This window comes from Saccostrea cucullata, unplaced genomic scaffold, assembly GCF_032062105.1.
Source record: "Saccostrea cucullata isolate Sc308-1 unplaced genomic scaffold, CSIRO_AGI_Scuc_v1 ctg716, whole genome shotgun sequence".
Classification (NCBI taxonomy): Eukaryota; Metazoa; Mollusca; class Bivalvia; order Ostreida; family Ostreidae; genus Saccostrea; species Saccostrea cuccullata.
In genome coordinates, this window is record NW_026929218.1 from 84,916 (window position 1) to 101,736 (window position 16,821).

General features: G+C 34.7%; 1 protein-coding gene across 1 annotated transcript in view; it reads left to right on the forward strand.

Annotated features, from left to right (window-relative positions):
- LOC134280124 (multiple epidermal growth factor-like domains protein 10) overlaps positions 1-16,821 on the forward strand; it is a 59,483-nt gene that overhangs the window by 31,687 nt on the left and 10,975 nt on the right. Inside the window, exon 4 of the mRNA XM_062762547.1 lies at positions 7,134-7,271. Coding sequence (XP_062618531.1) covers positions 7,134-7,271 — 138 coding nt within the window. The remainder of the gene's footprint in view (positions 1-7,133; positions 7,272-16,821) is intronic.

The window sequence follows — 16,821 nt, forward strand, 5'->3', positions numbered from 1 at the left end:
ATCTAATGTTTACGTCCGGGATAGTCCACGGCGGATCTAAAAACTGACTCTCTCACACAACATACGGGATTCACTCAAATTTCAGTTAACACATTTACGCAATTTATATCATTCATACAAGTCAGACGCTCTTTGATGTAGAGGATTGACACTAATTCCTTAGATTGATTGATTGTATACTATTTAACGTCCCTCTCCAGAATATTTCACTGATATGGAGACGTCACCATTGCCGGTGAAGGGCTGCAAATTTAGGCCTATGCTCGGCACTTACGGCCTTTGAGCAGGGAGGGATCTTTATCGTGCCACACCTGCTGTGACACGGGGCCTCGGTTTATACGGTCTCATCCGAAGGACCGATAAATACTGAGTGACAAATTCCTTTTTAAGCGGTTAGCTAGCTAACCGCTTTATGGCATGGGCCTCCAAAAACCGGAAACTTCCATAAGGCGCTACCTATCGACATCGCTTTATGGCACGTAACCTTATCCTTCTGCAACCAAAACCGGAAACTTCCACAAGGCGCTACCTATCGACAACGGTAACTTCAGCAAAGCGCTTCCTATGATTTGTATACTGTTGGCGTAATACGCCCCCTGGTGAGAGATTGACAATAAGCTGTGTATGAAGAGTGGCTATTATAACGATTATATCGAATTCTTATTAGTATTTACCAAAGCATTGACAATACTTAGAACACTAACTTCAAAGAACTGAGAATTTGGTCCTTATTACATGTACATCGTGCGATCGCGATTTATAGCAACTGTTAGTTTATTTTTGAAAGTTGAACGATGCGGTTAATTATACAGCAGGTTGAAGGTTATTACAGACTGCAAAAACATCAGCAAATCTCTCGATCGAGTTTGATTTTCCTTGCCAAAGTATTAAGAAACACCATTTATTAAGTTTAGTAATACCTGAAAAACGCTTTTATAAAAACACCGAATACATCTGTACGTTTTACACTTTTTGTAACGTTTTGGAAACAATAGGATTACCTCCACAATGAAACGTTTGTTTTCTTCTCTTTTCTTCTCTGTCTAATAAACAGATTATAAAAGCTCTGCTCCCAGGGGTAAATTCTCTACTCCGTCTTTGATAATTTATGACAAACGATCATAAGGGATCACTTACTTTTAGTTTTGAAAAAAAATAATGGGGCACTTAAAGTAGTAAAATTAATTTTGAAAAAAAATGGATAAATATATATTAACTTTAATCGGCATTGTGATTCTCTTCTAAAAATCAACCGATATTATTATTCACAGAAGAATAAGGTATGAAAAATCTTGGCAATCAGCAAAAATTTAAGATATATACTTAATGCTTATTTATAAGTTTTGAAAATTTGTTCAATTCCTAAGGAACGTATTATTAGCTGAGAAAATACTTTTTAAATTTGAATTTGTCCAATTTGTCGATTATTATTTTGAGTGTTTAAGAAGAATTAAATTAAAATACAGGTGTTTAGAGGCACATTGTTAGAAAAGAAATCAGTGTATATTGTTTATCCGACATATTGAAGAAAGTGACACTGATAACTTCTTAAGTTACACTGACTTTTAGTGTACATTTGAATTTTTAAATACTAGACTGTATTGATTGATTAGAAACTTTCCTTTTCACATGTTTTATTTGAGAACAATATTGCATGAAGAGTATATGGCAAATACACCTTATATGTCCTTATCTAGACATATTGTGCAAGGCTTCTTTTAAATGATTCTCATATACCATTTACTTTATTCGAACATTTACTTGTTTGAAAAGTCAGTAAAGTACATTTCAAAAAGCTTGATAATCTTGTTTACTCGCCAGTCTTCCCGTAGAAGTAGTAGTTCATAATATTACTAAACGGAAGTATTCAGTATCTGTATCAAAATACAGAATGATCAATGATCGATTTAAGATGAAAAGCTGATTCCTGAAAGTTCAAGAGATGGGATCCGTTGCCTAGAAGAAGTAAGCATCCCTCGTTTACAGGTTACACCCGCAGTGAGCCTACACATCTGGAGCTCTCTGATATCAATTCATTTACAAAGTCTCTGCTCAGCCATCCTTTTTTCTCTGACTAGCCAACTGTAGATCTACACTACTCCAAATCCATTAATCTAAAGAATTTAACTTGTCATTTTTTTAGTTGTTTGCTATAGTAGGCTTTACAATTACCTAATTTCAGATTCAACAGAGCATGAAAGACAATTAAATTTTCAGCATCAACATAATTGTTTTCATCCAGAGAACGATTGGATGCCACCAAGAGAGAACTTTTAAAAATGCACTTCCTGTCTTTCAAACTGAAGAAATCTCATGTTTAAATTTCAAACATGCATTTCAATCTAATTAAAATTTATTTAAATGTTCCAAATCCGCTACCGCTTCTCAAACATCTAACATCCCATTCGGGGTCACATCAGAGCGACCTTTCGATTATGAATACATATACTAGTAAACACAAACACTTTGGCCATGTAGATTCAAGCCTCGGTAAACAATTCTCAAATTAATTCCACGGCTACATAACATCGTTATTGATGCTGTCTTACGTTGAATTAAAGTAATTTTGGAATAAATTTCATGTATAGTCTGCAGTCTGGCATCTGAACGTGAATAATGCAAACGAAAGAGCACAAACGGGTGTTTTGGTTCGGTGGTGAAAACAAGAAACCCATCTGAACTATAAGCCAAGATTTCGGAGGAACCATTTTGTTTGGCTAATCGAAGATTCACTCTTACATGACCCCAAATAGGATGTTGTTAGATGTTTGAGAAGCAGTAGCGGATTCGGAACATCTAATTTTAATTAGATTGCATCCATCTGTGACATCAGTTTGGAATGTTATTGGTTTTACTATTAAGTAAAGTATTACAAAAACAGAATGTCTGTTTTTTTTGGTTCTCTGATGACATTGGACAAAGATATGCATACTTAAATATCATCATTTCATGCACATTTTCGGTACATATTAGATGAAAGCATGCTAAACGCTTTTCAGTACTTTCAGTACTTTGATTACTATTTAAACTCAAATTCATTGGTAAATAATTTAAGCATATGTCAAAAATAAGCATTTAAAATAATTCTTTTCATAAAATTAAATTCTGTTTAAACAATATAAAGCACTAGCAGCGCAAAGACGGACTTTAAAAAAAAAATCAGAGGTGGAATCAGGCGAATTTAATCCTTTTATGACATCACCTACCCCGTAACGAGACAGTTGTGTATATGTTCTCATCGAAATGACCGGTCTCCGCGTCTTGAACCTCCAACGTACATGTTTTGCATGTACTTGAATAATATGTATTAATAAGTCTTTCAGGAAATCTCATGTAGGAAACCTGATTTATATTCTAATATTTTCTAATTTTTTTTAAATTATTATTCGTATTTCTCAATTTATCATGTTCGAATTACATGTATTTATTTTTTTTAGAGAACATTAAACCTTATTCGTCAGCAAGTCTGTCCATCTCTCACGAGAACTTTAAACTTGATAATAACTATTGAATGAGTTGAAATAAGACTTTGATATTTCAAATGTGCATTATTTGTGACATCTGATTTTCAAATATACTGTGATTTTTGACCCTGTGACCTTGATCTTGGAGCTTGACCTACTTGCAAAAATAACATTATTACTTTAAATTGACCTAACTTTTGAAAGCTTCCATTTTATAAAAATGTATTAACTGTGTCAATACCTTTCAAAACTCACTGATTTTTTACCCTTTGACCTTGAAGTTTGACCTGCTTTTCAAAAACATTAACAATACTCATACCTTTTGAATGAGAAGAGACAGGGCTTTTATTTTATCCCTGTGTATTACTTAAGACAACTCTTTTCTAAATACACTGACTTTTGACAACTTGACCTTGAGGCTTGATCATAACTTTTTAATGAGAAGAGATAAGGTTTTCATATTACACAAACATCACATAATTATACGTAGCCTGTGATAAAATTATTTCAAATACTAGTCTATCATGAACTCTGACCTTGAAGTTTATCCGGCTTTTCCAAAATTTAAAAATTGCTTATAATTGACCATAACTTTTTACACATGTATATTAGCTGTGACAAGGTCTATCTAAATAAAAGGTATGGCTTAAATCATGCAAAATGTGTTATGGCCTTAAATCAAGGTCATTTATGATAAGATATTTTGGCTGGATGCGTTGTTTGAAAAAACGTGTGAATTTGTCAATACGGTAGCACACAAATGGGATATGCTCATCACCAGCGTGTGTCATGGTGTGAACCAAGGTCATTCTGACAAGGTCAAGGTCGCAAACATTCCTTTAATATCCTTTTTATAATAGTAAAACATAAGATGATATCTACCCTTAAAAGATTGCTTTAAAATTAGAACATGGCATGACCTTGACCCAAGGTCATTTCTCTCTGTCCGCAGCTCCGACGGAAGACCTACTCGTTGCTTTGCAACGAGCTCGGCTCTAGTTATTCTATTTATTGCTTTTGTAAAGTTTTAAGTCCCAACTGCTACTTTTCTCTTTCTTTATTATAAGTACAAACCAGTAGAGCTACAGTCTTGACAGCGACTTCTGGTTACATTTATATTATGTATTGCTATCTTATTTTGGTAAATTACTACATGGTCAATCTCTAAAACTGTTTATATTATTATATGAAGATATGTTTTACGTTTATATATTATATATAAATGGAAACATTTAAAAACTTAAAAACTTATTTAAAAACTTTTTGAAGCCACAGCCAGCGTTGTGAGTATTTTCAAACTGTAAATTTGAATGCCTAATAAGAATCTTCATGGCAATATTCCTTTCGAGTCTTATTTTCATTAATTAAAATTATCACCTCAGTAATCGAGACTAGATTATGTACATAATGATAAAAGAATAAGAAGTGAAAAACATCAGGGGAAAAACCACAGACACATGTAGGTGGCACTTGCGTGTCACAAGGCTGTCAAGGCTTCTTTCTGCAGTTTAAATATCCAGCATCAGAACCTAGCTTGATGCGTGTCTGAAACCATTTCTGTATGTCTGACATAAAAAATCCCTCTATCTCAGAAAGAGAAATAACTGACGTTTAATAGTGTTATTTTATGATCCCTGAATTAAATGAACATACTTTTCCTATGTGATGTATCTTCCCATCTAGTCTTTAACATCGTACTTGATAGCCTTTTAGGGAAGGTTTCACAGTAATCCTAACACATGGATCCGTATTTCACTTAGTTATTCACTCCTTTTCAATGGGATATTGCACATTATTAACTATTTTATCGTCAAAATGCTGAACCTCTCTGCAATTTTACATTAATAACAAACTGCTCTTATTTCCTTTTATAGGTCACCTGAGTCACTCAGGTGACCTATTGCTATTCGTTTTCGTCCGTCGTCCGTCGTGTGTTAACATTTGAACAATTTCAGCTTCTTCTCAGAAACCACTGAACCAATTTCAACCAAATTTGGTATACAGCATCTATGGGTGAAGGGAAACATAAATTGTGAATTTTATGGTTCCTGCCCCCCTGGGGCCTGAGGGGTGGGGCCAAAACCACCAAAATTAATGAAATCTTTAAAAATCTTCTTCTTTACTCCTGGACATCAAGCAGGCAAACTGTTGGCATGAATGTAATGAGCACTGAGTCCTCTACCAAAATTGTGAAATTCATGGCCCCAGCGTCAGGGGTTCTAGTGCTAGGGCGGGGCTATATAGATTATATGGTGAAAATGCATTATTTCTTTGAAAATCTTCTTCTCTGCTCCTGGATATTAAATAAACTAACTAAGTACAAAGTTATGATGAGCAAGAGTGCCTCTTCCAAAATTGTGAATTTCATGGCCCCAGGGTCATGGGTTCTGGTGTTAGGGTGGGGCACTATTGATTATATAGTGAAAATGCATTAATTCTTTGAGAATCGTCTTCTCTGCTCCTGGGTATTAAATAAACTAACTAAGTACATAGCTATGATAAGCAAGAGTGCCTCTTCCAAAATTGTGAAATTTATGGCCCCAGGGTCAGGGGTTCTTGTGTTAGGGCGGGGCTCTATTGATTATATAGTGAAAATGCATTAATTCTCTGAAAATCTTCTTCTCTGCTCCTAGGTATTAGATAAACTAACTTAGTACATAGTTTTGATTAGCAAGAGTGCCTCTTCCAAAATTGTGAATTTCATGGCTCCAGGGTCAGTTGTTCCTTTGGGGTGAGGTGCACAACTGTTTATAAAGTGGAAGTGCATTTTCTCTTTTTTACTCTGATCTACCTCTGGGTATTAAGTAAATAGAGTAAGCATGCTAAGTTTATAATTATGATAAGCAATGGTGCCTCTTTCAAAATTGTGAATTTCATGGCCTCTGGTTAAAAACAGAACCAAATTCAATTGTTGGAAAGTTGTTACATGATACTCAGGTGACCTATAAGGCCCATGGGCCTCTTGTATGCATTAACGCGTCTGTTGTTATACATGTGTTCCCATTTGTATTCGCTAACTATTCTTGTTGTGAATAATTTTTAGCCGGGCTTATTGCTCAAAGAGCAATTGCCGGCTTATGTGATCCTGTTCAAGGCAGGATGTTGACCCCATAGTCGCCATTTTAAAGTTACGCGCAAAAATATAGTTCTTACTCTCAACCGCTTTTGAGATAATACAAACGCTAAATAAAGCAACAAAAATAACACGAAGTTTTATCTATATAAAATAAACATCAGTAGTAATGACTTTGAAAACTTCATAAGTCAAAGAACATAGTTCATTAGCGTAAGGATTTTTGATAATCAGTGTTACCGTAGTTCTCTACACATACAAGGTAAAGCAGGAGAGGGAACTAGACTGGCCTGTTTGTTTACATTCGTCTGCGGTACCAGATTAATTCTGATTCTGACAAAATCGGACCGTGGTATTAGGATTGAAAAACTCACTTTCAGTGTCTTATCATTTATAGTGATAGTTTTAAAATAATTTTTTCATCAAAATATAAACGTGATTCATGTAAGAAATCCATTCTACTCTGTAAATGAGCCCGGCTCTCTGTACTTCTGAGTACTTTGATTTTTTATGCATTTTGAATTGCATAATTGTAATATGGCAAGGAGCATGTATAACCAAATGACATATCTTATATGTATCTGTTCTGTCTTCAGATTGTCCAACATGGCGCTTCGGACCAAATTGTGAAAAAGAGTGTCACTGCGCAGACATCAGTGAAGCGTGCGACAGTATCCTTGGTATCTGTTCCAGCGGCTGCGCACAAGGCTGGGAAGGCTATAACTGTCAAATTTGTAAGTCCTCGGACATTTTCATAACCTCATCATAACTTAACCTGCAGTCTAGAAGTGAAATATCTGTCAAATCTAATAATATTAGCCATTTTCCCGAGAAACTTAACTTCCTGAAATAATATGATGTGATAGGAGAAAATTTCAAATACAAAAACCACATGCCTGTGATTATAGGCAACAACGCTCTTACATAAGCAACGAATTATATTAAGCACATGTATTCTCTGATATATTCAAAAAGATGAGAATATAGTTTCTATGGGAAACTATAAAGTCTATTATTTATAGAAAATCTATTTTTGCGAAAAATTTATCAGAGATGTTATTTTATAGTGATATGTTTTATTATTGCTTTATGTAATTGGGCAAAACTCTTGGCATGGAAACTCTACTCTTTTTTGTTTGCATATTGTTTTGAAAGATAGTTCAGAGTTTGCCAACAAATGTCAAATGTTTTATCTGAGAAAGAAACTGTATGGTCAAGACCCCCCAACACGAATGTAGCATAAACAAGCAAATTCAGAGAATTTGTGTCCCCCGCTTAAGGAAAAAGTAAAACATGCGAAGTTCGGGGGGAGGGAGGGGGAGAGTTGGATCCCCCTCACTGAATTTGTAGAATTATTAATGTATACATGCATGTATACTGAAGCAAATAAAATATACCATTATGGATATAAAGATTTAATTGCTTATTCTTTATCATGTGTATAGAAGATTCTTTTTAATATCAGGTTGGGGGAAACGTAAATTCCGCTATAATAGTGGTATATCACTATTATAGTGAAATTCCGCTATATTTTCAGCCGTATTTACCCTCAATATCATCAAATAATATAAACTTTATTTTGGTAAAACCGATATGTCTCGTCTAAATGTATGAATCCGTATTAGGTCAGGCCAAAAAAAATAATAGTCTTGTTTCCTGCTACCAGCCTAAAAAAAATAGGGTAGGTAGGTAGGAAAATTATTTTATTTTATTTTTTTATTTTATTTTTTTCCGACGGCATTTTTTGGATATGAACTGAATACATGATCAAATTAAACATATCACAAGTCACTCAATATAATCTTTTACAATTAAATTTCATATCTTGATGCACAACAACTCAAGAGGTATTTTATAATATGCAGTACACTGTGTAGAAAGCTCTTTTAGTTTTCTCAGAATTTTTTTTTTCAGTTATGGAACATGAAGGTATTTGTCAAGTAGATAATCGAACAATCATTCCTTTAAAAACTCAGCGAAGGACCATATGTGTTACAGAAACCATGAACTTTGTTAGATTACACTGTATTTGATTTCTGAGCAGGTTAATTTTATCGTTGTTTACTATTTGAAATCTAAAACAAACAAAAAAAAAACAAACAAAGATGATGAATCTGAATACATGTACATTTGTAATTTAAGTGAAATATTTTAGTGAACAGGAGCTAAATCAAGTTAGAACAAATGTTAATTGAAATTTCTTTTTTAAAAAGTGGAAAATAGTATTTTGTTTACATTAAACAATATAGGACTATTGAAACAGAATGGAAATTAATTTTTTTAATAAAGTCCATGCAATGGGTATTTTACTGATATTAGTCCCACCTTTCATTTAATATATGTATGTATTTATTTCTTAAAATTAGTTTCAGTTAGTTGAAATTGCAAGTTGTAAAAGTAATTATCCAGAAGTTAGACATGTATTTATGGTGATAATTACGTTTAAAGATTGACTAGACTAATTATGTTTTCCTTTACTTGCAATATTACCGTTTCCTGGTATTAGTCTAACCCCATATTTAATCATGGCGGTAAAAGTATCTACAAGACACGGGATCCTTCCATGTTTTAAACATTCATCACTACTTTTATGCTCTTTGCACTTGGATTTGGTAATGAAATTAAAGTATGACAATTTTATTTTTTGTTAGCGATGTCGGCGACATTTATTTTTAATATAATCGATGAGTAGCATCGAAGAGCTTCTAACAACTGACAATCGATCACTAGCAAAGATATCATTTAAAGTGGTAGTACTCGAAAAGGTTGTTATTACGCTTGTTTTTGTGTCCTTGTAGCGACACCGTTCCAAAATAACAGAGAGCACATGAGGCTGGCCTCTTCCAATGGCAGCCGCAATTTTGTTTTGTATTTATAACATGGGAGCCAAAAACGGTGACAGAACGAATTCCGGAAATATTTCATTTTTTTTCCGAATCGAAAAAAAACTTTAGGGTCGGCCCCCAAAAATAGGGTCGGTCGGGTAGCAGGAAACAAGACTATTTTTTTTTTTTGGCCTCACTAACTGACTGTGTAACGAATTTATCCCGCTGAAGACCTTTTTCGACTTAAAAAAAAATATTTGTGCATATTATGAAAATATTAAGTTTTAATCCAATAACAATGAACATAAAATATCATTACAGTAACAAGAAATTTAACTAAACTACCTACGTAAACCGTTTCTTAGCCGCCATTTTTATTTACAACAACAACGCTTCGAACGGAATCGCGTGCCCGATTTTCATATTACGCCTCGACGGAGACGTAATACGGAAACGGAGACCTAATACGGAAAATTTCAGGGCGTCACGTGATTAGCTTTTATCCAATCAGTAATCGACAAATTTGTCTGAAGCGGGATAAATGTGTAATTATATATTCATATTCGGTATTGTCAAAATTTTACACAATCCATGGTGTTTGATTTATTTAGCCTTTATTAAACAGTTCTAATAGATGCAATAAGAACATAAAGTCCGCCGAGAACCTGTTTTATACGCAATAACTCTCCTCATGCCCCTGTACTAAAAATAGCGACATGTAATACTATAAATACTAATAAAACAAACGGGGCGGGACACTTTGAGAGGGATGAGAGAGGTCCTAGGGAGTTTTGGTATAAAATTACATTGAATAAGCTCAAAATCTTCTTGAAATATCGCCCGGAAATGATAGTGTTACACACAGACAGAATGTGTAAATTTACGACCTTGAACTTTGACCTTTTGACCTCAAAATCAATAAGGGTCTTTATTGGACCACAGAGAGTTGTTATGTAAAATTTTATTGCAATAACTCAAATGGTTCTAGAGATATCGTGTGGAAAGCGTTACAGACAGACAGAAAGACGGACGGACGGACAAACCCAAATTAATATCCCCCACTTTTCAAGCGGGGGACAAGAATCACTTGGCCACCACCGTGACTAAACAATGAAAAAAGATATCCATCATATGATAGATATGGCACGCGCCAAATTCACAAAAATGAGCTAATCGTAGTTTCACAATCGATAAAATAGGTTTATCGGTTGTAAACTATAGTTTACGGACTGTAAACTATAGTTAACAACGTTAATCTATATTTTACATCTGTAAACTATAGTTAACGCGATAATCTATGTTTCACAACCGTAAACTATACTTAACACCGAAAACAATCATTTGCGATTGCAAAACATAGATTATCTAATAGATATTAAGGGGGCTCTCTACAACGTCACAACATGGCGTACTTCCGTAAAAACGCCATTTTGATCCCAAATGATCAGATTCAAATTCACCTAACACCGATAAATCACTGAGTTATATAACACAACATGCGATATTGTGGATGGAATGTACATTATATCACATCAATTAATATGTAGTGTATTGCCCAATACGTATCCTTTCTTTAAAAATGAATTGTTTGTCAATTTATTCCATTTCTACTTATTTAATTATTAAATAATACATTTACAAACTTATTAGAATAAGATTTTTAGGTAAGAAAAAAATGATATAAAACATGGCTTGTCCATATGCTAATTCATTATTACGTGTCAAAACGCCATTCACTCAGAAATTTCTTTCTTCAATAAGCATATATGCTTTCCAGAAAAATATATCCACCCAAAAATGCAAATTTGATCAGAAAAGACATGTATTTTCTTCCTATAGACTAGAGGATACTCTGTTCACGATTTGTATACACCCGAATGAATCTTGATGAATGGTTATACCCGGTGAAATTTCGCATGACCCAAACGTTTGATCAACATTGTCAGCTGTTTACAAGTATGGGAAACGTGCAGGTTTTAGACGAAGTGTGCATTTGGTTATAGGAATTTCTTTTACCGCCTTTGGCCATTTACCATCTTAACTTGTTTTGTTATATATACCGGTAGCACTGGATAACACATGCAAGTTGGATAAAAACGGTAAGTAAATCTACCTTTCTCAATACCATGAATTCACTAAATACATGTCTTTGTCATTGACTGGAAACGCGATGATTTTCGCTTAAACTAATTGAAAAACAATATAAGTACAATACGAACTTCTTTCAATGTCCTTGCGTGACATTAATTAATACTTGTGCAAGTATAGTTTATTTGAAGTTTATAAAAAAAAAAACAGTACCAAGATATTTGAGTCCACTCTTAAAGCGGATCGCTCACACCTGAATTTTTGTGATGTTTATAAATTTTTGACAGTTTTTCATTTTTTTTTCAATTTCTTTTTTTCATTGTTTTTACCCTTTGATATTATATATCTTTTCAGATATTGAAGAGGATCCAACCAGCTATTCTCAAGAAAATGCTGTTTTACTTTTTCTTTTGTCTATTTTTGTAAATTTAAATAAAAATTATGTTGATTTTATTTTTAACTTTGTTGGTTATTATTTCAATATTTTATAACACTAAACTTTAAAGAGAAATTTAAAGCAATGGGCATTTAAAAAAATTGATATGAGGGATTTTAACAAAATAAATAAAATATTTCAAATATTTCTAAAAAATAAATTAAATACTTTGGAACCTTATTTTATCGGATATGGGGCCTATTATTAGAAACAAATGCATGCAACAAAAATCAGTTATACTTTACAGGTGTAGAGATCCTCCTTAATTGGTTAACAGCATCATCAAATAAGTCTTCCTCAAAGGTTTCTAGTTAAAAGAAAAAATAATACAACGAACTTTTGGGTTTAGAGGAATATAATTTTCCAATCAAATGACAGATACGGAATTGTGAGATGCACACAAAGATTTACAAGGAATTAGGAAATCTCTATCAATGATGATCTATCTCGCAAGCTCGTGCATTTGAACAGCCAACTCGTGCCAATATTCACTAATATAAGTTCAATAACCCTATATGATAAATAATGATAGATCAATATTAAATTAAATGGCAAGCTCATCTAGCAAGTTTATTTCAAATTTTACATTATATCGCTCATATTTATCATGCAGCACTTAAGAATCGCATTAAAAGTGGCAAAATTATAATTCTGTTTTTGTTGATTTGTAGCTTTACTGCTGCAGATATGATTTTTTTGAAAAGTGGGGGACATTAATTTGGGTCTGTCCGTCATTATGTCTGTCTGTAATGCTTTCGTTTCCACATGATATGTCGAGAACCCTTTGAGCTTTCGCAATAAAATTTGTCATAGCAACTCCCTATAGACTAAAGAAGAACCCTATTGATTTTGGAGTCCAAAGGTCAAGGTAATAAATTCGCAAATTCTCTCTGTTATAACACTTTCGTTTCTGCACAATATCTCGAGAACCCTTTTAGCTTTTGCAATGAAATTTTACATAACAACTCCCTATGGCCTAAGGAAGACCCCTATTGATTTTGAGGTCAAAGTTCAAGGTCGTAGATTTACGCATTCTGCCTGTGTATAACACTATCATTTCCGGGCGATATTTCAAGAGGATTTTGAGCTTTTGCAATGTAATTTTATACCAAAACTCCCTAGAACCTCTCTCACTCTTCTCAAAGTGTCCCCCCCCGTTTGTTTTATCAGTGTTTATTATACCCCCCGCTTGAAAAGCGGGAGGGTATATAGTAATCGTTAATTCCGTCCGTCCGTCTGTCTGTACGTCCGTCCGTCTGTCCGTCCGTCTGTTACGCTTTAGGGTACCCATCTCTTATCCGCAACTCCTCTTATACCACTGAGTGAAATTTGATGAAACTTTCACAGAATCTTAATTACATATTGCCATTGTGCACCTCCTATTTTACTTTTTGATCTGACACATATTTTGGGTGTCCCGGCCACGGCAAAACATGGACTTTGTCATCAGTTATAACGATATGGGAGGCGGGGGGTATCATTTAGTGAGCTCATTGCTCACAGTACCTCTAGTTGTATTACATGTCGCTATTTTTAGCACAGGGGCATGAGGAGAGTTACTACGTATAAAACAGGTTCTCGGCGGACTTTATATTCTTATTTCATCTATTAGAACTGTGTAATAAAGGTTAAACAAGTTGCTGTCCTTTAAAAAAAGGCTACAATACGTGGACCATATGCATGTGTTTCTAACCGAAATTTAATTAAAGAAAAAATGTCTAGGGTTAGTGAATATTCATGTAGGTTCGTTCATATTTTCTATTATGATCTGCCCTCTTTGACTGACAGTACTTCATAGCAAAAATTTTAAATGTTATCTCCGATTGGCCTATATAGTTTTGTAATCTGGCATTTGTTTTGTGCATCAAGGCTCGCAAAAATAATTTGATATAGAGCATTCCAAATACAGTTTGATACAGGCCTGTTGCAACGTTTTCCATGTGGAGGAAGGGGGGGGGGGGGTCTGAAAATTCTGCGTACTACAGAGCTGTGCTACCCGTGTATTATGAGATCCATTTTTCCAAATATAGATTTCTTCCGTATAAATCCAGAACAGATGTAAAGTCCCAGCCATTGTGGGTTACATGTATAACTAGAGGTACTGTGAGCGATTAGCTCACTAAATGATACCCCCCGCCTCCCATATGGTTATAACTGGTGAAAAAGTCATGTTTTCCGGTCGCCGGGAAACCCAAAATATGTGTCGGATCAAAAAGTAAAATAGGAGGTGCACAATGGCAACATGTAATAAAGATTCTGTGAAAGTTTTATCAAATTTCATTCAGTGGTATGAGAGGAGTTGCGGATAAGAGATGGGTACCCCAAAGCGTAACAGACGGACGGACGGACGGCCGGACAGACAGACGGACGGACGGACGGAATTAACGATTACTATATACCCTCCCGCTTTTCAAGCGGGGGGTATAATAATTAACGATTACTATATACCCTCCCGCTTTTCAAGCGGGGGGTATAATGAAGACATTCTATATTTTGAAACCAAGAACTATTCGTTAAATGAAGTTCTTAATTCAAGTAGATATTCTATATTCTGCAAGTCCTTCTTATTTTTGGACCATATGCATGTGTTTCTAACCGAAATTTAATTAAAGAAAAAATGTCTAGGGTTAGTGAATATTCATGTAGGTTCGTTCATATTTTCTATTATGATCTGCCCTCTTTGACTGACAGTACTTCATAGCAAAAATTTTAAATGTTATCTCCGATTGGCCTATATAGTTTTGTAATCTGGCATTTGTTTTGTGCATCAAGGCTCGCAAAAATAATTTGATATAGAGCATTCCAAATACAGTTTGATACAGGCCTGTTGCAACGTTTTCCATGTGGAGGAAGGGGGGGGGGGGTCTGAAAATTCTGCGTACTACAGAGCTGTGCTACCCGTGTATTATGAGATCCATTTTTCCAAATATAGATTTCTTCCGTATAAATCCAGAACAGATGTAAAGTCCCAGCCATTGTGGGTTACATGTATAACTAGAGGTACTGTGAGCGATTAGCTCACTAAATGATACCCCCCGCCTCCCATATGGTTATAACTGGTGAAAAAGTCATGTTTTCCGGTCGCCGGGAAACCCAAAATATGTGTCGGATCAAAAAGTAAAATAGGAGGTGCACAATGGCAACATGTAATAAAGATTCTGTGAAAGTTTTATCAAATTTCATTCAGTGGTATGAGAGGAGTTGCGGATAAGAGATGGGTACCCCAAAGCGTAACAGACGGACGGACGGACGGCCGGACAGACAGACGGACGGACGGACGGACACACATTTGGTTATATATTGGGTACATCAAGTCCAAGTCCTATTGGATACTGCTTATTGGATACAAAAAAAGTGTACACACGAGAGAGCATTATTTGGGTAGTTACTGTTCAAATATTATTGGATATTAATCCTCGTGTCCGTATTTTATTGGGTTTTTTCTTATTGTTTTTTATTCATTTCAAATTTATTATATATTTAATATTTGCTGGTAAATTCAGACAAGACTGAAAACCTTTGGTTTTGAACCCATATTTTTGTCAATTTCTGTTATATAGTTCTTTTATTGTAACACCTAACTAATTTGTTCTTATCAATAAGGATATACACCTGTATATTTCAAAATAACTAATATTAAAATATATGAATACCTAACTGCAAAAAAAACTGAATTGTGAAAACACAACTCAACACATCTCAGACTCTGTTCAACCTTTCTTGAATAACAAAATTAAGTATTCAAGGAGAAACCTTTTTGAGTCATGACCAATTAATAATAAGCAAATGCCCATTACATGTTGGACAGAATGAAGGTATCCAACAGGCATTGGACAGGTGTCCTATACCTGTTGGGTTGTATTTTGACGAAGGGATTAAACTACCCAATTACAATTGAACATGTGTACATTGTCCAATTCTATTTTGGGTTTCTTGAATCTCCTCATCAAAATACAACCCAACAGGTAATGGACACCTGTCCAACTCCTCTTGGATATATACATCCCACCCAAAAGGTAATGGACACATGTCCAATTCTTCTTGGGTTTCTTGAATTGTTTCATCAGAATACCACCCAAAAGGTAATGGACATCCGTCCAACTCCTCTTGGATATATACATTCCACCCAACAGGCAATGGACACTTGTCTAATTCTTGGGTTTCTTGAATCTCCTCATAAAATACAACCCAACAGGTAATGGACACCTGTCAAACTCCTCTTGGATATCTACATCCCACCCAACAGGTAATGGACACTTTTCCAATTCTTCTTGGGTTTCTTTAATCGTTTCATCAGAATACTACCCAACATGTAATGGACATCTGTCAAACTCCTCTTAGATATCTACATCCCACCAAACAGGCAATGGACACTTGTCTAATTCTTGGGTTTCCTGAACTGCATCATCAAAATACAACCCAACAGGTAATGGACACCTATCCAACTCCTCTTGGATATCTACATCCAACCCAACAGGTAATGGACACTTGTCCAATTCTTCTTGGGTTTCTTGAATTGTTTCATCAGAATACCACCCAAAAGGTAATGGACACCTGTCCAACTCCTCTTGGATATCTACATCCCACCCAACAGGCAATGGACACTTGTCTAATTCTTGGGTTTCTTGAGAATCCCCTCATCAGAATACTACCCAACATGTAATGGACACCTGTCCAATTCCTCTTGGATATCTTCATCCCTTCAATAGTATATAAACTAAAAGGTATTGGACATTCTTCTTTGGTTACTCAATTTTTTTTTCATAAGAAAGAAAACCCAATAGGTATTGGACATTGGTTCAACTCTTCTTGGATATTACATCCCAACATTAGAATAAAACCCAACAGGTGATGTTTACCTGTCCAATTCTTCTTGGGTTACTTATACCCTTCATTAAAATTGTCAAATTTGTCTTGGATATTTATACTTTTGCA